The 25,717-nt window shown below is 41.7% G+C and overlaps 1 protein-coding gene across 1 annotated transcript in view; it reads left to right on the forward strand.

Moving 5' to 3' along the window:
- Positions 1–25,717, forward strand: part of MAPK1 (mitogen-activated protein kinase 1) — a 113,383-nt gene that overhangs the window by 77,545 nt on the left and 10,121 nt on the right. The window contains exons 4-8 of the mRNA XM_046024648.1: positions 2,292–2,408; positions 9,209–9,323; positions 9,606–9,737; positions 23,089–23,198; positions 25,527–25,652. Of these exons, the coding sequence (XP_045880604.1) occupies positions 2,292–2,408; positions 9,209–9,323; positions 9,606–9,737; positions 23,089–23,198; positions 25,527–25,643 (591 nt within the window). The 3' untranslated portion in view covers positions 25,644–25,652. The remainder of the gene's footprint in view (positions 1–2,291; positions 2,409–9,208; positions 9,324–9,605; positions 9,738–23,088; positions 23,199–25,526; positions 25,653–25,717) is intronic.

Genomic DNA, 25,717 nt, shown 5'->3' on the forward strand with positions numbered 1-25,717 from the left:
TCAATTGGCAAGCCAGCTTTGAAAGGTGAGGATGGTGCTTATGGTGGATGTTAATGTAGACTGAAGTTACGAGAGTACAGTGGCCAGAGTTAGTGTCAGAGCTATGGAGCAGGACCAGGATTTCCTCATCAGGCCACTCAATACACATAGAAAATTGCCTTTGTTAGAGTAACTTGGCAAAGCAGATGTGACATTTGCTTCTTTTAAAGATGCAGTAGATTGATGAGAATTGTGCAGCCACAGATACATAACCCTTCCTGAATGGTGAGTCGAAGTCTGCTGCAGGACCTGTGGGATCAGAGGCACTGTATGGCGATGCCATGGTCCAAGGCTAGAGGAAGACATTTGTCAGGTGAATGTGAACTTTCCAAAGTTGAGTTGAGACACCCGACTCTGGGACATTGAAGCAAAGATTGATATCCATTTAAGTCCTATGAATATCTCTTAAGCATGTCTTAAGACATATCTTAATATCTCCTTGTCTCCATTTTTATGGCCCGAGCTCAGGCTCATATTTCTTAACTGAATTAAAGTAGTAACGTTCCAAAACAGTCTGTTTTCCAGGCTGCCTTGCCTTATACTCTGACCTGTATTTATTAACATGTCTCCTGCTTTCTTAGGTTAGTTCTCCAGATGCCGAGGAATTAAAACATCCTCCAGTTGTGTGAGTTGAAGTGTAGTTGACCCTTGAACAACACGGGAATATGGGACACCAACACCCCGCCACCCCCCACACACACACAATTAAAAACCTGCATAAAAAAAGATCTGCGTGTAAGTTTGACTTCCCCCAAGTTTAATAACCTTCTATTGACCAGGAACTTTAACCAACAACATCAAGTCAATTAACATATTTTGTATGTCATATGTATTGTACACTGTATTCCTGCAATAATACCTAACTTAATTTTTTTGATATTTCTAGGCTACACAGTTCATCTGCAAGTTTTTTTCAGATGTTGCAGATCTCCCAAAAAGTTTTCCAATATATTTTACTGGAAAAAAAAAAATCCATGTGTGAGCAGACTTGCATAGTTTAAACCCATGTTCTTCAAGAGTCAACTGTATATTATAGTAAAATTTCATATGTTTTTGAGTCTGGAGTAGCACTAAAGTATTTGGGGCACCTGAGTGGCTCATTCGGTTGGGTGTCTGCCTTCGGCTTGAGTTATGATCCCCTGTTTCTGGGATTAATCCCTGCATTGGGCTCCCTGCTCTGTAGAGAGCCTGCTTCTCCCTCTCCCTCTGCTGTTCCCCCTGGTTGTCTGCGCTCTCTTTCTCTCTCTCTCTGTCAAATAAAATCTTGAAAAAATTAGTCTTCAGAATGTGAAACCTCTCATAAGGCTTTGGGAGTGGATTTGACTACATGGAAGAGAAGGAATGTGGGAAGAATCTTTGGAGGATGGGGTGCCTGGGTGGCTCAGTTGTTAAGTGTCTGCCTTTGGTTCAGGTCATGATCCCAGGGTCCTGGGATCGAGCCCTGCATCAGGCTCCCTGCTTGGTGGCAGGAAACCTGCTTCTCCCTCTCCTGCTCCCCCTGCTTGTGTTCCCTCTCTCACTGTATATCTCTCTGTCAAATAAAATCTCTTAAAAAAAGAAAAGAACCTTTGGAGATACCTACATTTGTGGAGCAGGTAGAAGAATGGCAGGAAGTAAAGTCTGAGAAGCAAGGCAAGTGTAGGTCAAGGAGCTGATCTAACAGTGTTATCCTCAGGGACCAGCAGGAGTAGGCCCGAGAAAGGACCCAGGGAAGTTTCTGGAAACTTTATTTTTACCCAGAACAGTTTCTGTCAAGTGACCTAAGCAAGATTTCTGTGGGATAAGCAGATAGTGAAAGATGAAAATGCCTCTTAACAGAGTTCTCCAGCCTGTTCTTCATCTCCAACATGTTGAATGGTCATCACTGCCTTCCAGGTTGTTGTGAGGTTTGTATAAGAATGAGTATATAGGGGCTCCTTGGTGGCTCAGTCATTAAGCGTCTGCCTTCAGCTCGGGTCATGATCCCAGGCTCCTGGAATCGAGCCCCGCATCAGGCTCTCTGATCAGCAGGGAGCCTGCTTCCCCTCTCTCCGTGCCTCTCTGCCTACTTGTGATCTCTGTCAAATAAATAAATAAAATCTTAAAAAAAAAAAAAATGAGTATACAGAATTAACAGGGAAGCTTCTGCCACATAGTAATGGTAGCATCTGCTTATCATCATCATTATTGCTGTTATCTTTTTTTATTTTTATAATATTTTGATACTAATTTCATTAGAGTCTCTAATGTGTCCCATTTTTTTTCTCCCTTAGATCTGTGACTTTGGCTTGGCCCGTGTTGCAGATCCAGACCATGATCACACAGGGTTCCTGACAGAGTATGTAGCCACACGTTGGTACAGGGCTCCAGAAATCATGTTGAATTCCAAGGTAAGGATCAGAGGTTTTCATAAAAAGAAAACCAAGAAGCAAAAGGACTTTGGATATGTGTTGGAGTAAGCCTCCCTCTCAGTAAGCCTCTGTCTACCTAGCTTGAGGCTTGGCCTGTCTGGCCAGAATCAAGCTGCTGCCTTAATCTTCCAGTTCAGCATTAACCTTCTGGGCCCTGGGTTTTGGCCTCTCTCTCTCTGCTGGAGTAGTGCTGATGATGTATTGTAGAGTTGGGGGGGGGGGCGTGCCCATCTCGTCACTGTTAGCAGTAAATGGTCTGTGTCCTTGCGCTTGGTCAGCTTTTCTAAAGTCCTACTTATGGCAGCTGTTAACACCTGCTGCTGCCACAGATGAGTGCAGGCTGGGTTTGTTACAGGTTATCTGATAGTGCGTATTTTTTTGAAGGTGGACCAGGGCTGTTCTACAAAAGTCAGATTTATCTGGTAATGAAGAAGGTCTCTTCAGCAAAATTACAACCATAGTTGGAAGAAAATGTAGGTATGGAAAGAATAGGAACTACTATGGATTCTTTCAAAATTGTATGGTAGTCTTGCTTCCAGATAGATGTACCTCTGCATCTCAGAGTGGCTGTGTAGAGTGCATACAGGTGGAAGGCCAACATTTCTAACAATATCTGTGTCTTGGTTGTAAGAAATGATTGAATAAATTTATAAAAGCAAGAAAAAGTGAAGTATGACATCTTTTTTAGGTTTATGAGCCAGGTGGCAATCATTGAGGGCTGCTGTGGAGATTGAGATTCAGTATTTTTAATACATCATTTGCAAATAGTGTATGAATGAGTGTCAGATTTAAGAAAATAAGTGGACCCAACATACTTCTATATCTAATATCTCAAAATTAGGAGATTTTGAACTTAATTCCATCTCTTGGGCTGCAGACTACCCCCAGTACTAGGTGGGCAAAGAGAAACTGAAGAGGCATACCACTCCAGATCGGTAGTGGCAGTCTTAATACGTAAGGGAACTTATTACAAGGCTTGTCTTGGGCAGCCACAAGATGAGTAAATCTTGGCACTCATCTGCCAAACCTTAAAAGTTTATATAGAGGGGCGCCTGGGTGGCTCAGTGGTTTAAGCCTCTGCCTTCGGCTCAGGTCATGATCCCAAGGTCCTGGGATCGAGTCCCGCATCGGGCTCTCTGCTCGGCAGGGAGCCTGCTTCCTCCTCTCTCTCTCTGCCTGCCTCTCTGCCTACTTGTGATCTCTCTCTATCAACTAAATAAATAAAATCTTTAAAAAAAAAAAAAAAAAAAGTTTATATAGAGCCCTTAACTGGGCTCAGTCACGTATACAGCCCAGATGGTCTCAAAAACACGTATTCTTTCAAGGCTATATCCTTGAAAATGGCCTGCTGTGGGAACGGTGGGAAGACACATATTCCAAGGCTAGAGGAAGGGGTGAGGAACTTACTACTGGGGTCCAGCCCAAGGATTAGCTGGGAGTCATGTTATCATGATGATCTTCAACACCATCTACTGTTAATGTAATGTTTACATTACCTGAAGAATAGCAATGAGAGTAGACATGGGGCCTTGTGTCTCAGATCTAGGAACCAGAAGTTGACCCAGGAAGCTTTAAGAGAATTAGCCCATGGGCTTCACTCTCCTCCTCCATCCTTCATATAGTAGAAGGGCTTGAGATGAACAATAAGTTGTTTTGTGAGCAAATGGAATTTGTTTAAAGCAGTTAGTTATTCTTGATATACATTTGTTCATTTTGGTTATAAAAGTAAAATTCCATTAAAAGAAATTCCATTATAAAGAAAGCTGTATTGTAACAGATGTTTCGAAGAAGAAAATGCCATGTTGATTCTCATAATTCTGTATTACACATAATCCCAAATAGCAGGTTCTTTCTTTGGACTGGCCATGTGACAGCCATTCCAAACCAGAAGCATTTACGTGTGTGTATGTGTGTGTCTCTGCGTCCGCAATGCCTGCTGGTTGTAAAACAGAGCTGATGGTGTGATTTTTATCCTGGTGCCTTTGTGGCCCTACAGCCTCTATCCCAACTTGAGATGACTCCACTGTCTTCACCCTGTGCGGGGGCAGGGGGAGGGGGTAACCAAAAAAGGATGGCCTCTGTTCTACAGGGTGCGCAGCACTTCTTGCTTGTAGAATTAACTAAAATAAAACTGAGTGTGAATTCTTTTTATTTATAGCACCTCTAGCCTGAGAATGTTCTCTATTCATTTTTTTTCTTTTTATTAATTTAGAACATTTTCAAACCCTTAGAAGAATTGAGAGCACAGTGAACGCCTATATACCCCTTCCCTCGGTTTACCAACTTTTAATATCTTATTACTCCTTCCCTGGCTGTCTCTGCCTGCCTCTCTGCCACCTCTCTCTTCCCACTGGTCAAACCTGATACTTCACCAACATAAACTAAGACTTTACTCCTGGACCCTTTGGGCCATACTAATACTCATTAAAGGCAGAGTGGTGTTCTTTCCCCACAGCCATAGTACTCTTAGCACACTGAGACAATAGCATTAATTTAGTGACATCCCAGTTATCCCGCCCAAAAGTTCTTTACAGCTGTTGCTGTTTTATTTTCAGTCTGTGATCTCACTCTAGAACGGTCCTCCCGCCCTTCCTGTCTTCTTCATGACATTGAATACTTTGCAGAGTACAGATTGGTTCCTTATGATTAGGTTTAGGTCACACTTTTCTGGCAGGAACCCCGTGGATTCTTGGAATTCATGTATATGGAGCTCCTGTTTCCCAGCAGTCTTACTCTGGTGATTTACCCCATGATGACCCCTTGCCTCTCATTATATTGGGGGTTGCAAAATGGTGATTTTCCAAATGTGTTACTCCTTCTACATTAATTCACTGCTTCTAATGAAGAGCTTTCCATTTTTTCTCTTTCTCTTTCTCTTCCTATCTCCCACTTTTTTTTTCTTTTAAAGATTTAGTCATTTTAGAGAGCGTGCACAAGCAGGAGGACAGACAGAGGGAGAGGGATGGAGGAAGCCAACTCCCTGCCGAGTGGGGAGCCCAATGCAGGGCTTGATCTCAAGACTCTGAGATCACAACCTGAGCCAAAACCAGGAATCGGAGGCTTAACTGACTGTGCCACCCAGGCATCCCTCCTACCTTTGTTTTTAAAACATTATTGTGGACTCATTTCATGAGTTCATGAAATACATCCTGTCCATTATCATCTTTTTATTTCTATACTCCTGTTGTCCCCATTTTGGCTCGAGTGCTGTGTATTTGTAACATTTTATTTTCATAGAATTTTCAGCTTGCAAGAAAAGTATAAGGCAGTGGTTCTCAAACATTTGAACCCCAAGATTCCTTCACTCTCTTAAAAAGTGTCAAACTAGGGGTTTCTGAGTGGCTCAGTTGATTAAGCGTCTGACTCTTGGTTTTGGCTCAGGTTAGGATCCTGAGGGTCATGGAATCGAGCATTCTGTTGGACTCCACACTCAGTGTGGCATCTGCTTGGGACTCTCTCTCTCTCCTTTTGCCCCTCCTCCCTGCTCACTCACACGCACACTCTCTAAGATAAATCTTTGGGGTATCAGGTGGCTCAGTCGATAAGTGTCTGCCTTCAGCTCAGGTCATGATCCCAAGGGTCCTGGGATTGAGCCTGGCATCGGGCTCCCTGCTCAGTGGGAAGTCTGCTTCTCCCTCTCCTACTCCCCCTGCTTGTGTTCCCTCTCTCACTGTGTCTTTCTCTGTCAAATAAATAAATAAAAATTTTTAAAAAGTTAGACAAATCTTTAAATAAGAAAAAAGAAAGTATCAAAGACCCTAAAAGCAAGATTTATGTGCATTATATCCATCAGCCCCAGTACTGAAATTTTTAAGAAGTATTAATGTCTAAATAACAATAATAAAACTACTGCTTGTTAACATAAGTATTTTTCATTAAAAAGTATGTTTATTTTCCACCACAGAAACATTTTAGTTAGAAAAGTGACACTGTTCTCATTTTTCACATTTCGTGTTGCCTAATAGACTGTTGCTGGACTCTTGCCTAGTTCTGTATTCAGTCTGTCCAGTAGGTTGTTTGGGTTTAAGTCCGTGAAGAAGAGTCTTCGCATAGACACATAATTGGGAAAGGGAGTATGTTAGTAGTCTTTTCAGCTACTTGTGACTATTCTTTGTTGATATTATAGTGAAACTCAACAAAATGAAAAGTTAGTCGTGGAATCTGAAACCATGCCACTGAACTTTTTGTACAGTCTTATTAAAACCTTTTGTTCTAGGGGTGCCTGGGTGGCTCACTGGGTTGAGCCTCTGCCTTCGGCTTGGGTTGTGATCTCAGGGTCCTGGGATTGGGCCCTGTGTTGGGTTCTCTGCTCAGCGGGGGGCCTGCTTCCCCGCTCTCTCTGCCTGCCTCTCTACCTGCTTGTGATCGAGTCTCTCTCTCTCTCTGTCTCTGTCAAATAAATAAATAAAATCTTTAAAAAAAAAAAAAAAGACCTATTGGTCTACCTTACATTGACTGATGCATGGTTTTGTAATATTTAGTATTTGGAAAATACTGGTTCACTGACTTAAGCAGATGTTCCAGATATTGTCATATTTCGTGTACAGTGTCGTCACATGCTGTATAGCCTCTGGAAAAATCTCTTGTGCACTTGTGAGAGAATGAATGGAAAGGAAAACACCTTAGTAGTACAAAAGTAGTGTCACCTCTCAGATCCTTAGAGGGAAGCCACCGGGGCTGTGGACCACCTGGGAGAACTGCTGGCTGGAACTTCTGTATACCCTTCACCTCAGATTCAGACTCACCAGTTCTTTATCCTTCCTTTTTGTTGTATCATTCTCTCTGTATACATGTGTAGATTTTTTTTTCCCTCTGAATTTTCTGAGAGTGCATTATAGATGGGCCCCTTTATCCCTAAGCATTTCAGCGTGTATTTCCTTAGAATAGTGTTTTGTAGAATGCACTTCGGGTTTTTTTTTTGGGTTTTTTTAAGATTTTATTTATTTATTTGACAGAGAGAGAGATCACAAGTAGGTAGAGAGGCAGGCAGAGAGAGAGGGAAGCAGGCTCCCCACCAAGCAGAGAGCCCGATGCAGGGCTCGTTCCCAGGACCCTGAGATCATGACCTGAGCTGAAGGCAGAGGCTTAACCCGCTGAGCTACCCAGGTGCCCATGCAACTCAGTTTTATTCTGGGCATGAGTACCACAGAAACTATATTTTGTTCTCAACGTGTTGTATCAGGAGGCATGGTTTATGTCCATATTGGTGAAGTTCATGTTGATGTTTTGGTTCAGTGATGTTCTCTAGTTCTCTACCATATAGTGGTGATAATTATAATTAATTATGGTAATAATTATTATTAGATTAATAGATTTAGATTATCATTAAATTAGAAATTAGATTATTGTTAAATTAGAAATTTGTGGGGAAATACTTCAAGATTATATAAGTTATTTTCTTCATCATACTTTGAACCACCAACTACTTTTACCATCCATTAATGATTTTGTAGCTCTGTCATTCCCTCTTTGTTTCATTTCTCTCCACTTATTAATTCATGGTTATCTTAATCACTGGCTTCAGTTCCATAGCTACCGTTCTGTATTTGATGTTCAAGTTGTCCCGGGTTTTCTAAGGGGAGCCTCTGTGACATATCCCCACTAATTTTGAGCACTTCCTTACTTTTTGGCACTGGACGCTTCAGGTTTATAGTATGTTCCCTGTCCCAGACTTAGAGCAGCTATTTCTCCAGGGAGCCCTGGTTCTTTTTAGTTATTTTGTGTGTGTGTGTGTTTTAAATGTTCCTCTTTATTTGGTTTTGGCTCAAAGCAAAAGCTATTTTAGGGGGCGCCTGGGTGGTTCAGTGGGTTAAAGTGGGTGCTGGGATCGAGCCCCACATCGGGCTCTTTGCTCCGCAGGGAGCCTGCTTCCTCCTCTCTCTCTGCTTGCCTCTCTGCCTGCTTGTGATCTCTGTCTGTCAAATAAATAAATAAAATCTTAAAAAAAAAAAAAAGCTATTTTGGGGTACAAGAATTTGGGGAATAATGATCTTGAAATTCAACCCAAGTTTATCATAGTTGCAGATCTGATCATTCTGTGTTTGATTTTCAAAAATATTTTTTCCCACTGTGTTTCTCTAAACTTTAATATTTGGCTGAATTTTTTTTCTCTGTTCATTTATCACTATACCTTGCATTTTCCACAAAATTCAACTTACACTCCTTGGAGAGCTATGTTTTTTTACACTGTTGTATGATTTAGACAGATAATTATTACAAGTCTTTTCACAGAATTCCTTTAAAAGAAAAATTATACCTAAAAATTGAATAGAAAAAGAAGACAAATACAAATTAGTAAAATATGTTGGAGCCAGCACATACCACACACCCCACGCCCCCACTAGAGATCAAGGATTTTCAGCCTAACTTTTTTGAAAATGATTTGCAAAATGGACAAAGATACTCCAGAAGTATAGCAGTACCTCTACTTTTGAGTTGGTCTCCAGGTTTTTCAAAATGAATAAATTGGCCACAGATGTCCTAAAGCAAGGGATATTAATGTTTATTCCTTTTGCCAGCTTTAGCTTATAAGGTTGCTTTCTTTCATATCATTTGAGAAAAGGAATGAAGTATACTTTGGAAATTCTCATTTATTAGTAATCAGCTTTGAAGAGAGAAATAAAATCAAGTAATCTTGGTTGTCCAACAACCCAAATTATTACTTGTATCTGCACACTCTCTTGTACCTGTACCTCTCTTGTACCTGTTCTATAGGAGGATCTCACTGTGTCCTGTAACATTACGTATCATTCTCAGTCTTTTCTCCCTTCCCACTACAGGGTTATACCAAGTCCATTGATATTTGGTCTGTAGGCTGCATTCTGGCAGAGATGCTGTCCAACAGGCCCATCTTCCCGGGGAAGCATTATCTCGACCAGCTGAACCACATTCTGGGTAAGGTTACCAAACATTTTAGGAGCTAGATTTACTCAGTTCACCTGCCACAGTTTTACATAAGCGTCACTTCATGAAACTAGAATAGTTCTGACAACTCTTTAACCTATGAGTTTGTAATCTTGCTTGATTCCAAATATTAAGGATCCTTGTGAAAACTTTTAAGAAAGGTAAGCATGGGGAGATGGTAAGAAAACACTTATCAGGGTCTGTTGTGTCCACAGCCAGAAGGTCAGTTGGCCTGAGTCTGGATAATTAACAGCTCATTATTTTATCTGATAGGTATTCTTGGATCCCCATCACAGGAAGACCTGAACTGTATAATAAATTTAAAAGCTAGAAACTACTTGCTTTCTCTTCCACACAAAAATAAGGTGCCATGGAACAGGCTGTTCCCAAATGCTGATTCCAAAGGTAAATATTATTTTATTATTTTTCTTAGACTTAATTTTTTGCTTGTTTGTTTTATTAGTTAAATCATTAGATCACTGGCCTGAAAAGTTAAGTCTGTGGCAATTGGGTAATACCTTATTTAGTACTTACTCTGTTGCTTTTTTACCTTCTTTTGCGAGTAGGGGCAGTAGGGTACAGGAATTTCTGAATGATTGTATAGTTTTCCACCTTTGCTTTTATTTTTAATTTATTTTTATTCTTTTTTTTTAAAAAGACTTTTATTTATTTGAGCGAGAGAAAGAAAGAGAGCGCAGGAGTTGGGGGAGGAGCAGAAGGAGAGGGATAAGCAGACTCCATACTGAGCATGGAGCCTGACACGGGGCTTGATCTCGCGACTCTGAGATCGTGACCTGAGCCAAAATCAAGAGCTGTACACTTAATCAACTGAGCCACCCAGTTGATTCTGAGAGTGCATTTTATTCATTTTTATAGTATGCTTATTCTTTTTTATAGTATTTTATTCTTTTTTATAGTATGCTCTACACCCAACTTGGGGCACAAACTTCAAATCTTGAGGTCAGGGGTCACATGCTCTACCCATTGAGCCAGGCAGGTGTTCCTTTTTGCTCCTTTCCAAAAAAGTTTTTGTTTTTGTAGGTGACATACAATAAAAATTCATTTCAGGTACACAGCATAGTGATTCCATAATTACATATATTATGAAATGCTCACCATGATAAGCGCATTACAATATTATTGACTGTATTCCCTATGCTCTATTTTTGTCCCTATGACTTATTTATTTTTAGGATTGGAAGTTTGTACCCTTTAATCCTCTTCACCCATTTTTGCCACTCTTCAACCCCTATCTTCTTTGCTGCTTTTTTTTTAAAGAGTTACCAGTATTCATTCTTTCTTTCGTTCTTTCTTTCCATCGTTCCTTTCCTTCTTTCCTTCCTTTCTCCTTCCTTTTTTCCTTTCTTGAGAGAGCACACATGTGTGCAAGCATGTAGGGCAGGGAGGGGCACAGGTGGAGAGAGACTTTTAAGCAGGTTACGTACGGGGTTCGATCTCATGACCCCGAGATCATGACCTGAGCTGAAATCAAGAGTCGGAAGCTTAACCAGTTGAGCCACCCAGGCACCCCAGAAGTTATCAGTATTATTGCTTATATCAATTTCTTCAACAAATGATGCAGGAACAATTAAACATCTATACCCCCCCAAATAAAAACCTAAAAATGGAACATAGGCCTAAATATAAGGCCCAAAACTATTAAGCTTTGAAAAGAAAACAGAACACAACCTTCATGACCCTAGGTTAGACCAAGATTTCTTAGATAAAATACCAAGAGCCCTCATCCATAAAAGAAAGAGGTGATGGATTTCATTTTACCCTTTTACATTTTAAGTTACCCTTTTTTAATAATTATGGTACCCTTTATGCCCATTTAGCATGTGTCTGTTAAATATATTAGGTGGTTGGGTTTTTTGTTTGTTTTTTAATAGGTGGCTGTTTTTAAAAATTTTTATGCTATTACAGAATTGTGGTAGGCAAAGTAATGACCCCCTCCTCAAACATGTCCACATCCTAATCCCGAGGATCTGTGAATATGTTAGGTGACATGGCAAAGAGGAATTAAGGTTGCTTATCACCTGATTATAAGAAGAAGGAGATTGTGGATTATCTCAGTGGGCCCTCTGTAATCACAAGGGCCCTTCAAAGTGGAAGAAGAAATCAGAATTGGAAACCAGAGAGAGAGAGCAGCTTGCCAGCACCTTGGTGCTTGTTCTTCCACAGCTTTATCTTCATACATATCCATATTTTTACCTAAAATTTCCTTTCTATAAATAATTGTTTTATGAGCTAACATTTTTGGTAAAAATTCAGAAGTTTTAGGAATATTCAACTAAAAAGGTAAAAATCTTTTATAATTCCCTAAGGGTCACTCTTAATAGAATTGTGTTTGAGTGTCCTTCCATTTTAGTACATAGATCTGTCTTTTCTTTAATGATTTTAAAACATCCCATCCAGGGACACCTGGATGGCTTAGTCCGTAGATCGTGCAACTCTTAACCTCAGGGCCGTGAGTTCAAGCCCCATGTTAGGTGTGGAGCCTACTTAAAAACAGCAGTATTTCATCTGTCTTGGAAATACAGCCTTTTCTAACTTTTGCTGCTGTGTGTGTTTCTATATGTGTTTACTTTAATAACTATCAGCTTAGATGTTGAATTTGTTTTATGTACTAACCTGAGTCAAGGTTCAGAAACACTCTGTTGTCTAAAGGAGAATTTGTTTTGGGGTGGCTCAGTCGTTAAGCATCTGCCTTTGGCTCAGGTCATGTTCCCAGGGTCCTAGGATCGAGCCCTGCATCGCGCTCCCTGTTCAGCGGGAAACCAGCTTCTCCCTCTCCCAGTTCCCCTGCTTGTGTTCCCTCTCTCACTGTCTCTCTCTCTCTGTGTCAAATAAATAAAATTTAAATAAAATAAAATAAAATTGAGTTTATTTTGGATATTAGAGGAACTGTCTTTTTTTTTTTTTTTAAGATTTTATTTATTTATTTGACAGATAGAGATCACAAGTAGGGAGAGAGGCAGGCATAGAGAGAGAGAGGAGGAAGCAGGCTCCCCACCAAGCAGAGAGCCCGATGCGGGGCTCGATCCCAGGACGCTGGCATCATGACCTGAGCGAAAGGCAGAGGCTTAACCCACTGAGCCACCCAGGCGCCCCGAGGAACTGTCTTTTAAAATGTTTGATATAAAGGTAGTGTGTTATCATGGGTGACAGTTTGGAAGTATAGAAAGAATAGGTAAAAGAAACACCCTTAATTGCCAGAATCCCAAAGTAACCTTTAACATTTGCTATTCCAGGGTACATGCAGCTTTTACCTTTTTAGTTATACTTTTATAATTACACAATGCATTATAATTATAAGATTTTTTTTTTAATATTTTATTTATTTGACAGAGAGAAATCACAACTAGGCAGAGAGGCAGGCAGAGAGAGAGGAGGAAGCAGGCTCCCTGCGGAGCAGAGAGCCGGACGTGGGGCTCGATCCCAGGACCCTGGGATCATGACCTGAACCGAAGGCAGAGGCTTTAACCCACTGAGCCACCCAGGCGCCCCTAATTATAAGATTTTTAAAAATTATACCTTCATGTGCATTGCATGTGTTACTAATTAGATTGGTTTGTATTCTGTATTGTCCCAAGCATGTTACCTAAATCTTATTTTCCTAAGTTGCCTTTTTAAGAGCTGGATACATAACAAAACTGCTTAATTAAGACTTTGTTATAGGGGCACCTGGGTGGCTCAGTGGGTTGGGCTTCTGCCTTTGGCTCAGGTCATGGTCCCGGGGTCCTGGAATCGAGCCCCGCATCAGGCTCTCTGCTCAGCGGGGAGCCTGCTTCCTTCTTCCTCTCTCTCTGCCTGCCTGTCTGCCTACTTGTGATCTCTGTCTGTCAAATAAATAAAATCTTAAAAAAAAAAAAGACTTTGTAATATATAGATCTCCAGGCTTCCCTCCTGTTTGTTTACTCACTTTTTTATTGTTAGTTGTGATTTGTATCAAATTATTTGAGATTTTTATTTAGCTTACTGTCCTTAGGTTAAAGCTATGAACTTTGAGATTCATTCATTTAGATAATAATAAACATTACTAAAATCCAGAAAGTTAATTTTGAAATGTAGTCCTTGGGTGAAAATAGTGAAGCAGGGAGGGACTATAACTAGAATAAAGAAAGGGGAAAAATGGGAGTCGGTAGTGCCAGAGTGAGCTGTATAGCATCATGTGTTAGAAACCAGAGCTTTCCAGCCAGAGCTGCTAGTTTCCATTCATAGCCCAGCTACTTCCTAGCTGTGTGAACTTTAAACAAACTACTTAACCTCTCTGGGCTCAGTTTTCCTATTTACTTATTATTTATTTAAAAAAATTTTTTTTTTTTTTTTTTTTTTTTTAAAGATTTTTTTTTAAATTTATTTGACAGATCACAAGTAGGCAGAGAGGCAGGCAGAGAGAGGAGGAAGCAGGCTCCCTGCTGAGCAGAGAGCCCGATGTGGGACTCGATCCCAGGACCCCGAGATCATGACCTGAGCCGAAGGCAGCGGCTTAACCCACTGAGCCACCCAGGCGCCCCATATTTAAAAAAATTTTTTTAAGATTTATTTCTTTATTTGAGAGAGAACGCTCCTGTGTGCCAGGAGAGGGGTAGAGGGAGAGAATCTCGAGCTGAGAATCTGCCCTGAGCTCAGAGTCTGATACAGGGTTCAATCCCAAGACCCCAAGATCCACGACCTGAGCTGAAATCAAGAGTCAGAGGCTTAACCAACTGAGCCACCCAGGTGCCCCTCCTGTTTATAAAATAGAGTTAGTAGTAGTACCTGCATCACAGGGTTATATAAAAGTCCAGACCACTGGAATTTGTAGGTCTGGATTCTGAGATCTCAAGACTGAATTTTTTTCATTAATATATCTTGGAGATTTTTTGGTATCCCTATTTATAAAGAGTGCTACATAGTATTCCCTTGTAGGGATGACTCATAGTATCTTTAACCAGTCTCATATTGGACATTGAAGTTCAATTCAGTTATCTGTTGCCGTGTAACAAACTACTCCACAGTCTGGCACCTTATAATAAGACCACCATGTATTTGTTCCTAAGTCCATTGGCCTGGGTACAGCTAAGTGGATCTGCTCAGTTTGCCTCAAGTTGCATGGTCTGAGGTGGCCTCACCATATCTTACAGTTGCTTCTCCTTTATGCCATTGCCTGTCATCTTATAGTAGACCCAACTGGGCTGCTTCTGATGGCAGAAATATTCCAAAAGAGAAAGAACAGAAACTACAAAGTCTTAAAATAACAGACACTTCTGCCACAATCTGTTGGTCAAAGCAAATTACAAGGTCAGCCCAAATTCAGGTGGTGGAGAAATAAATCCACCCATTGATGGGAGGAGCTGCAAAGAATTTTTGGCCATATTTAATCTGCCACCAGGTTGTTTCTAGTTTTTTACTAGAACATACTTAAATTCATTTATTTAATAAATAGATTTGAGTGTTCTGTGCCATTGGGGTTCCAAGGCCCTGGACTTAGAACAGCAATAAAACTGATTACCTGCCTGCAGGGAGCTAATAGTCTGGATCTGTACAAAAATGACATAAATAGATGAATGCAAGACTTCAGGGACTCACAACACTAAAACTTTGAAGCGGAAACACCGGTACTTTTAAGTCCGGTTAATGATAGTTTTTTAAAAAGGAAATGTAAATATCTCAAATATGAGGAAAAGGTACTCATTTTTATTATATGAGGTGTGAACATTGAAAGATCAGTAATTCCCTTTTTTTTTTTAAACCACTCCTAACAGTAGAAGAAAGCATTAAAAGTTTGACCTACTATGTGGTCAAGGCTGTGGGAAAAACGGATGTTTTCAGAGACAGCTGATAGCATGTAAATTGGTTGAGTCTCTCTGGAGGACAGTTTGGGAGTTCTGTCACATCTTCTGTTTCAGCAGTCTTGGGACCAACCAAATGGAGAAGTGGCATTTTAATTTTTTTTTTTTTTTTTAATTAGACTGAGATGGGACACCTGGCTGCCTCAGACAGTAGAGCATGCAACTCTTGATCTTAAGGTTGTGAGTTCAAGCCCCATGTTTGTGTAGAGCTTAGTTTAAAAAAAGGGGGGGTGGCGCCTGGGTGGCTCAGTGGGTTAAAGCCTCTGCCTTCGGCTCAGGTCATGCTCTTAGGGTTCTGGGATCGGGCCCCGCATCGGGCTCTCTGCTCAGCAAGGAGCCTGCTTCCTCCTCTCTCTCTCTGCCTGCTTCTCTGCCCACTTGTGATCTCTGTCTGTCAAATAAATAAATAAAATCTTAAAAAAAAAACCAAACCTGAGATTGAATATTTTTCACATATTTGTTAGAAATTTCTGATTGCTGAATCCTTTGAACTGTAGTATTGTAGACTTTTCTTCAAAGGAGTGTAGCTTAGGATTCTCTCCAAAATCACTCCAGTGAGGGGGAAGAAATTATTATTCAACAGATGGTACTGGGCTAGTTGAATAACTGTTTGGAAGAAAATGAATTTAAATCATTACTCATACTTCAAAGTGAATTCCAAAAGAATTGATGATCTAATACATTTTTAAAAATCATGCCATTAAAAGCCAATGATACTTAGCATATTCAGTGTTTTAGAGAAAGACTGTCTTCCGAGGCTGTAAAACCATACAAACTAAGAAAACAAACATAAGAGAAAAATAGTAGATTTGATCACATAAAGGTTTAAAACTTAAAATAGATTAGATAGGTCAGGCGTGAGCAATAGGTATAAAATGTTCCAAATTGAGGGGCACCTGGGTGGCTCAGTGGATTAAGCCGCTGCCTTTGGCTCAGGTCATGATCTCAGGGTCCTGGGATCGAGCCCCGCATCGGGCTCTCTGCTCCGCAGGGAGCCTGCTTCCTCCTCTCTCTCTGCCTGCCTCTCTGTCTACTTGTGATCTCTCTCTCTCTGTCAAATAAATAAATAAAATCTTTAAAAAAAAAAAAAAGTTCCAAATTGAAAAGCATTTGATGGATCCCCATCCTAAAACTATTAATGTTAAGGCAGCTCAGCACCATGGTTTAGCTTGTGTGCTCTAGAATTGGCCCCTGAATTCAGATGCACCCCACCACCTCAAATCTCTGACTTTGGACAAGTAATTTAACTTTTCTGTTTCACAAATTCCTCATCTCAAAATTGGAACAAATTGCATTTCCCACCTCGTAGGGTAAATTTGGGAGAGTTACATGAATTATTAGTTTATTGATGTTGGACTCATCATTAATATTAGTCGTGCCTGAAGAACAGAGAGAAATCAAAGACCTCAATGGATAAATAAATGAGCAAAGGATAAGAACACAATTTACATGAAGAAAGAGGTGAGGAGAGTAGGAAGAACATTTTTTTTTTTTTTTAAGATTTTATTTACTTATTTGACAGAAAGACAGTGAGAGAGAGAATACAAGCAGGGGAGTGGGAGAAGGAGAAGCAGGCTTCCCATTGAGCAGGGAGCCCAGTTTGGGGTTCGATCCCCAGACCCTGGGATCATGACCTGAGCCAAAGGCAGACACTTAATGACAGAGCCATCCAGGCACCCTAGGAAGAACGTTTTAGAGTGGCAGTTGAGACTTTGATTTGGGCATACTAAATTTAAGGACACCTAAAGGCTAAATGTTAATTGAATCGTTGAGGAAACTGTGCTCCCTCTGCTTAAAGGAATATCATAAAGTCACTAGAAGTGATTCTTAAAAAGTTTTTATAGCATGGGAAAATATTAATGAACAATATTTACTGAGGAAATAATACAGCATTTTTATATAAGGTATGATCTCAGCTATGTAAAAGAACATGCAGAGAAAAATTCTATAAAATATGTCAGAAGATTAGCAGTGGTTACATTGAGCGATGGGGTTGTGGGTGCTGGGGCTGAGAGATGCGATCTTGGATGAGTCATTCAGAGACTAGAGGGTCAGCTGTTTGAGACTTTCTTGGTTTCACCTCACAAGAACCTACTGCCAATGGCTGAGGCCTGAAAAAGGACTGTACTGGCTCTCATAACTTGACAGGTCCAGTGATGTTTGGATTCCAGGGCATAGCCACTTTGACCAGAATCTGGACCTCTTTCAGTGTTGCCTTCTTCTCTGATTTCTTTATTGTTAGCTCTTTTCTTGTGGTGACAAGATGGCAACCCAGAAGCTCCTGGTCGCACTGACCTGTTTTCTGATAGTTTCAGCCCCACTGTGGGACTCACAGCTTTCTTTGTACTCATCCCTGACCACTCTTTGTGGCCAAGGGAATCCAGATGAAATGTGGCTAGGCTATTGTCACCATTCTCATGGCACCAGGAAGTGTGGGTGAGCCTGAGATCTTCCCATGGCAAGCACAGCTCCACAGAAATAGAGGGGCAGTGGGCACTGACAGGAAAGCCAACAAACAGTTCTTTTCTTCTTGCTTCTGTTTATTTTTTGAAATTAAGAAAGTGCAGTTCATGTAAGAAGTCTGTCTCCTTTTCTCAGATAACCTGTTTGAAGGGCTTCCACACTCTTGCTGCACCTGTAAATACATATATTAGTTGTGAATGGGGTCATTGGCTATATATACTGCCTGCAGAGAGTTGCATTTATCAGTCTGCTTTGGAATCATACAGGAGGTTGAGAGGGTAAGAAGAATGACGTCTCAGAGCTTGAGAACACGAACCTTCGATCTCCAATGGAATAGAAGTAGGAACTCTTGAAAACTAGAAAGAATGATGGACAAAGAAAATAACTAGTGCATATTTCACAGAAGCAGTAGATGGCATCATGAGAAAGTGGACATGCTTAGCAGTCTCCATGGAACAGAGGCTTCCAGTTAAGGGATCTTTGGTGACTGGACAAAAGTATTTGAGGGGGGACATGCATGGCTCAGGTGGTTGCACATGTGACTCTTGGTTTCCGCTTAGGTCATGATCTCAGGATCGTGAGACTGACCGCCAGGCTCTGTGCTCAGCTGGGAGTCTACTTGAGATTCTCTCTCCATCTCCACCCCTCCCCCGGCTCATGCATGCTTGTGCTCATGTGCTCCCTCTCTCTCAAATAAATCTTTAAAAAAAAAAAAAAAGACTAGTTGAACCACTCAGTGTAAATGGGAAGTGTAGACAGAAACAACTGGTCTAGATGAGGGGGATCTGGGCTACATGTTGGGAGATTTGACTTCAATCAGGGAGAGAGTCTCCTCTTTCTGCAGTAAGGACATGTGCAAATCTGGTGGAAGGACATCCAGGAGGGTTACTCCTGGGACCTCTGTTTTCTCAGCACCCTCAGTAATACCTGCACAGAGTAATGAGGTTCACGGGGCAGGAAGGGTATGATTCAAGCTGTGTGAGTTGGGAAGAATCTTAGAATAGAAAAGCGCCTGAACAGAGATGCCCCAGAACATTGGGAAGCCTTGTTAAGATTAAAAATCTTGAGTTTGTCTTAAAAAAAAAAAAAGAGTAAGGGGTGCCTGGGTGGCTCAGTGGGTTAAGCCTCTGCCTTCGGCTCAGGTCATGATCCTAGGGTCCTGGGATCGAGCCCCACATCGGGCTCTCTGCTCAGCAGGAGCCTGCTTCCTCCTCTCTCTCTCTGCTTGCCTCTCTGCCTACTTGTGATCTCTCTCTGTCAAATAAGTAAATAAAATCTTTAAAAAAAAAATCTTGAGTTTGGGGGCGCCTGGTGGCTCAGTGGGTTAAAGCCGGGATTGAACCCTGCATTGGGCTCTCTGCTCAGCAGGGAGCCTACTTCCCTTTCTCTCTCTCTGCCTGCCTCTCTGCCTACCTGTGATCTCTGTCTGTCAAATAAATAAATAAAATATATTTTTTTAAAAATCTTGAGTTTGTATGATACACAGTTCTCCGTAGTATGTTCCTTATACCTCTGAGGTCCTTCAAGTCCTTTCAGGGTGTCCATAGGGTCAAAACTATTTTCACAGTAACACTAAGGTGTTCTCACACTTTCTCCGTGCTGCCGGCTGCACTCTTGGGGCAGAAGCAGTGGTGAGCAAGACTGCCAGCACCTCGACCCAGGACAAGGCAGTGGTGGTGCCATGCCCTAATAGCCAAAAACCAGTGCCAACTGCACCTAAGAATGTCCCTGGCAGAGCAGTAAAAAGTACTTGCTTTATTAAATCTCATCCTTCTCACACGTTTTGTGTGTGTGACAAAATGAGAACATAGACACATAGAGCATGTCTGCCGCATGCCAAATGCAGTGGTTTTTCCTCAGAGAAAAGTGCTTGTACAGTTTGAACTGTGGCTGAACTAACTGCTTCTTAAGATCAATCATCAGTAGGTTATAAGAGCAGGATTCTAAGACTGGGAAGTTTGAGAAACATTGTTGCAGTGGCACAGTTTGAACAGCTAGGTCTTTTTCTCTGGCCCTACTCAGAAATTCAGGCTGAGGATGGGAGTGACAGGTTGCAGCCTTGATCTTAGATGAGAGTTTTGCTGGATAGGTGAGATGGACCCACAGTGATGCTGTGAAGAGCCGGTCATATGACTCACCCCAGGGTCGGGACTGAGATGGGAAAGAAAAAAGGCTGAAGGACCAGACAGGCAGGGCAGGGTCATGTTGCTGTGTACCCACTGAAGTTAAAGAGAAGGTATGGGGTTCTAGGAGGCTACCAAGGAGAGTCAGGGTTCGTGGTCAGATGTAACCCCAGCCTCGAAGGGACTTCCAGCCTTTTAGGGGAAATAAAACCTGTATCCAAGGAAGCATATGCACAGGCAAAGTGATTCATGCCATCTGAGTGGTGCCAGTGGATTGCTGTGTGGCGTGGGAGGAGGGAGGCCAGGCACTCTGACTGTGGGATCAGCACCTGCCAGCTGCTTCCCGTTTCTCTCCTTCTCCCCTTCTGTAGCTGTGAATAATGCAGAAATAGCACTAGCAATAAAAGGAAGCTGGAGATCTAGTTATTTTTCAAGTAGCAGAAAAAAGCTATCTTCCTTTGCAATTTTTGCCTGTAGGTTTAAGGGCCTAGAATTTAACTTGAGGGAACAAAAAGGTCTATTTTAGAGCTGTTTAAGCTGCCTTGAAGTGCTTCCCTATTAGTATCAACAAGGTTTGGAGGGGAAAAGTATCCTCCAATGGCTTAGAAATAATGCTGTTAGGATCTGACTTGTCAAACCTTCCTGGATTTTTCCTGACAGATGGTGTCTAATTGGGCAAAAGACCAAATGACTTCTAATCAATCTCTCAAGAAAGTTCTTGGGGAGAGGTTCCTGGGTGGCTCAGTTGTTTAAGCATTGGACTCTTGGTTTTCGCTCAGGTCATGATCTCAGGGTCATGGGATTGAGTCCCACATCAGGCTCTGCGCTCAGTGTGGAGTCCGCTTGGGATTCTGTGCTCCCCCCCCCCGTGCCCCTGGACGCACACGCACACACACTCTCAAATTTATAAATAAATAAATGAAATCTTTAAAAATTCTTGGGGAATGTTTCTGAGTTCTTTTATGGTGGCGGGGAGCAATCAGTGTTTGGGAACAGTAGATGGGATAGGTTTATTATCTGGGTTACAGATAGTAGGACTCTAATGTGCAACAAGTGGTATGTCATGTGTTCACACATCTGCCAGGGGTTCTGTGGGGCTTGGCATTGAGGCCAGAGGTACCTGAGTTATTGACCATTGTGTTGTACTGTCCTGACTCTTGAGAGAGCCACGTCTGAAACCTAGCCTGTTCATGGGCCCTGAGACCTCGCATCATGGCAGCAGGGATGAAGATCTTTCCAGTCCAGACTGTGCTTCCATTCACCATCCTAGATTCCTAAGAGCCTCCTCTGCTCTGAAAAGTTCTCTAGCCCACAAAGCAAAATGTCACTGTTCCCTAATTTCTTATGGTAGACTTGTGTATAGAAAATACTATAGAGAGGCAAAAACAGAAAACATACTATTTGTAGAAATGCACTCTGTTGGGTGCCTGGTGGTTCAGCTGGTTAAATAGCTGCCTTCAGCTCAGGTAATGATCTCAGGGTCCTGGGATCAAGTCCCACATCAGGCTCCAGGGAGCCCACTTATCCCTCTTCTTCTTTCCCTGCTTGTGCTATCTCTCTCAAATAAAAAAATAAAATCTTTTATTTAAAAAAATATGCACTATGTAAAAAACTTCTTTACAGTTTTGTGGACATGAGCAAAGTTCTGTGTTGTATGGAATTTACCATGACAGTCCAGCATGTGGCTTACCACATTTATCTCCTAGTTGTCTTAAAGATTGAGTGGGTGACGTGCAACAAGGGAAGTCACAGTTAGGAGCCAGAGCTGAGTGCACACGCAGGCACACACACACGCGTGCACATCCACACATTCAATCACCTCAGGCAGTAAGGTTCTGCCTCCCCGTGCTCTTCTGAGGTTGACTTCTGGCACACAGTGGTTAGGCACTTCAGATTCAGATTGTGTACTGGCCTGCTGCTGTCTAGGATTGAACACAGTTTTTAGTGAGTAAATGGTTAAAATTATTTTCCTTTTCCATTCTCCTCAGGACTTAGTGATATGTGCTGATTTGCAGATGGATGAGATCGATGACCTAATAAGTTATCACTGTCAGAATCAAGGTTTCGTTGAGGAAATGGCAGTGTTTTCATTTTTGGTTTTGTTTATTTTATTGAGCACTATGTTCTCTAAAAAAAAAAAAAAAAAAGAAAGAATTCTTTATTTCACCTAGTAGTTTTTCAGACTTGGAATAGATTATCAGACTTGTTCCTTGGAGTTCTTCGATTTTTCAGGGGTGCCTCAGAGCTGCAAGCTAGGACTTAAGAGAGCTGTGTAGCTCCTTACCTACTCCCTGTTGAGAGCCTTCAATTGGAGGAAAGGACCTGCTACCTAAATTGGAAACCCTGTTTTTTAAAGAGCAGTAATGTCTTTTCTAGCATGTATTCTTTCTCACTGAAACCCGTTCCTGATACTAAATATAGGAAGTTTGGTCATATTTCCCTTAACCCATGTTGCAGCCACTGTCAGCCATGACCTTTGGCTTTCTTCATGGCTTGAAGTAGAGCATGGACACTAGCTATGGAGGCTAGTGTAAGGGTAAGCCATTCATTAGCTGTCCCTTCCTCTTGGTCCTTTTGATCCCACACTTGCTTCTATTCCTGTATTCTCTACAGGGAAGAAGTGTTCAGCTGCTGACTACCGACTAGATCAAGAGAATACTTTGGGGGTGTCTGGCTGGCTCAGTCAGAAGTGCGTGTGACTCTTAATCTAGGAGTCATGGTTTTGAGCCCCATGTTGGGTGTAGAAATTAGAGATTACTTCAGTAAACAAACTTTAAAAGAGAGAGAATACTTCATTTTGGGCCTTGGAGAAAGATGTCAAGCTGCAGATTGGGCCAAGGGGCCTGTGCTTTACACATAGATCTCACCCAGGACCTAGAAACCACACCACCAGAGGACAAGTGACCATTGTCTTCTTTGACCTTAGACGCCTGTTGTATGTGTTGAAAGATAAATTAGCCATTGCAGAGAGGACTTTGGAGTTGACTTAAGAGAAATATATATATATATAACACTTTCCCTTCAGATGCCTCCTAAGCAGAATAGTGGTTTAGGAAAAGTTCAGTTTTGTAGGCAGAATTGGATTTGAACTATGGTCTTCCACTTTCATCATTTGGCTGATTACGTCACCTTTCTGAGTCTAGGTCTGTGATTGTCAAATGGTCATAATCTCCAGAAGACCAGATAATAGGCACTCAGTGTGCTGGCTGTTCTCCCCATGGTGATGCTTAGTTCCATTGTTTTGTGGGTCAAGTTTACTTAACCAGGGAGTGGAAAGTAATTCAATAAATGTTCCTTTGGCTTCTCACCACTGCAAAACCTTTCTTTTTGTAGCTCTGGATTTACTGGACAAAATGTTGACGTTCAACCCTCACAAGAGGATTGAAGTAGAACAGGCTCTGGCCCATCCGTATCTGGAGCAGTATTATGACCCAAGCGATGAGGTAAGACCAATACTCCTGGCTGCTTCTTCAGGGATATCTATCAGCCAGCAGCAGGCCCAACCAGGAAGGGCCCAGATGTCATACTTAGATTGATCCCAAGAGGTATACGGTGCCACCCCTGGTCCTCTCAGTAACCCACATCATCTGCCTTGAGGAACAGTACTGTCAGCACAGCTTGAAACCTCTCCCCACCCCACCCGCCAAGCCCCTTCTATCTTAGAAAGCTTCCTCCAGGGATGGGGCTGCGGGAATGGATGAATAAAGGGGAGCACAGATAAGGGGTCCAAGGCTATAGACCATTGTCATGGTTTGTGGCAGGAAGAGGTACCTAAATCAGAGTGCCTTCCTGAGGGTGGAAAGGAGGCCAACTGCCTGCTTGGGGAGGGGCATTGCAAAGTGAAGGGGGGGTGGGCAGCTTGGATAGTTCCCACTGTGATTTATGACTTCGTGTCTGGTGTGCCTCCTTGGGGATGGGGATACAAGAGCCTCTTGTGGTGAGACATGAGTCCAGAGATGGATGTGGCAGGCCTTTGGAGCATGCTGGACAGCCAGGTAAAGATACTGTGTGTCATGTTCTCTCCAGGAAAGTCCCAGTTCCCTGGCCTCTTTGACTCTTCTGAGGCTTTATTCTCTGGACAATAATAAAGAAAAATGCAATATAGACCCAAGTTTGGGTCTTTCTAGTTGAGGCTCACGTGTAGAAACCAAGCCTTCACACTTGTTTTAAAAGGAGGGAGAACCAAGCAGAGTGTGTTAAAGGGGAAAATGGAAGAGGAAAGGAGAAGGTATAAAAGCTAAAATCTGATAAAGAAAAAGAACAAATCAAAAAGAGGAAGTATTTCCTAACCAGTCCCCTTCCATCTCTGTCCCCGTCCCCTCAGAAATACTGGGGGCAGCTTGCAAAGATACCCATAATATAGTAAATGGGAAAGGAGGGGAGAGTGTAAGGTTTGGAGCTCTGACTAGCCCTGTGAGCCCCCCATGTCCTAATTGCAAGCCTGGGTGGTACCCCAAACCCAGTTAGGGAGTTGGGAAGACCAGAAAGATGGCATATGTAGGACACCAGTGTGACCCCACACATGGAGCTGCCCTTTAGAGAGAGAGCTAGGTACTTGTTTTTCTCTCATGGACATGAATTCTCTACCTCCTTTCAAGAAACCGGTGCTTAGTGCAGAGTTTGGTGTCCATGTTTCCTTACCCTAAAGGCCTAATTGTGAGGATTACAAAGATAAAATTTAGGGGTGCCTGGTAACTACTAGGCATCCACTGATTGACAGCTGGAATCCTCATCAGATTAGTTCTAGAACATTATGTTAGTTTGGGGGTACTTAAAAATCAAAATATAAATAATATCAATTGACTGATTTCCTTTTTCATATATATATATATGTATATGTGTATATATATATATATATGGGAATTCCTTAACAGACATTTTAAATGTGTACTTTTTTTTTTTTTTTTAAGATTTTTTTATTTGTTAGAGAGAGAGCAAGTACACAAGTTGGGGGAAAGGGGCAGAGGGAGAAGGGAAAGCAGACTCTCCACTAAGCCAGGGAGCCTCATGTAGGGCTCGATCCCAGGCCCCTGAGATCATGACCTGAGCCAAATGCAGACTCTTTTAACTGACTGAGCCACCCAGGCACCCCTTTTAAATACGTACTTAAATAGCCTTCTGATTAGTTATAGAGTGTGCTGAAAAATAAAAATGAAAACTTGCAGAAAACTATGACACAGATCACTTTGTAGTCTTGTTACACAGGTATTAAGATTTTGGAGTATTTTCTTCTCGGTCTTATATTTCTGTATCTAATTTTTTAAAAAAATAAGCTTCACGTTGTTTAACACAAACATGCATATTTCCCCCTGATATTAATCTTCCTTACAGCTTCATTTTTTAATGGCTTCATAATATTTTTTCACATGAAGATACTGTAATGTATTTAATTAAGTACATTGATTTGAGTAGCCTGGCTTTTGATTATATAAACATATTACCACCCACACAACAGCGAATTTCTGTTACTTCAACACTTAGTGCCTTAAAAATTTGAAATTGATTTTGAGATTAGTGATAAATTCAGAAGAATGTTCAAAATGGGTGTAGTTGCTCCCCATCCATTTACTACATGTTCATATAAAGTGCGCCTTTTGGAGTACGTAGGTGGGATGTGGATGCATAGATGCTTTATCAGAGCTCTTGGTTTCCATCGATGTCAGTGCTGCTGTATACATTTCAGAGTCTAAGCCACAGACATTATGAATCAGTACATGACTACCTCTGCCATAACCACTCTTGTCTGCTCTGCGTTCTGTGCTCTCCTACAGCCCATCGCTGAGGCGCCATTCAAGTTCGACATGGAGCTGGACGACCTGCCCAAGGAAAAGCTCAAAGAGCTCATCTTCGAAGAGACAGCTAGATTCCAGCCGGGATACAGATCTTAAATTTGTCAGGTACCTAGAGCTTTAGCCACACGATAAGCCCTGGTGAGGGAGAGAGAATATGAATTAAATGTTAT

This window comes from Meles meles, chromosome 12 (assembly GCF_922984935.1).
Source record: "Meles meles chromosome 12, mMelMel3.1 paternal haplotype, whole genome shotgun sequence".
Lineage (NCBI taxonomy): Eukaryota > Metazoa > Chordata > Mammalia > Carnivora > Mustelidae > Meles > Meles meles.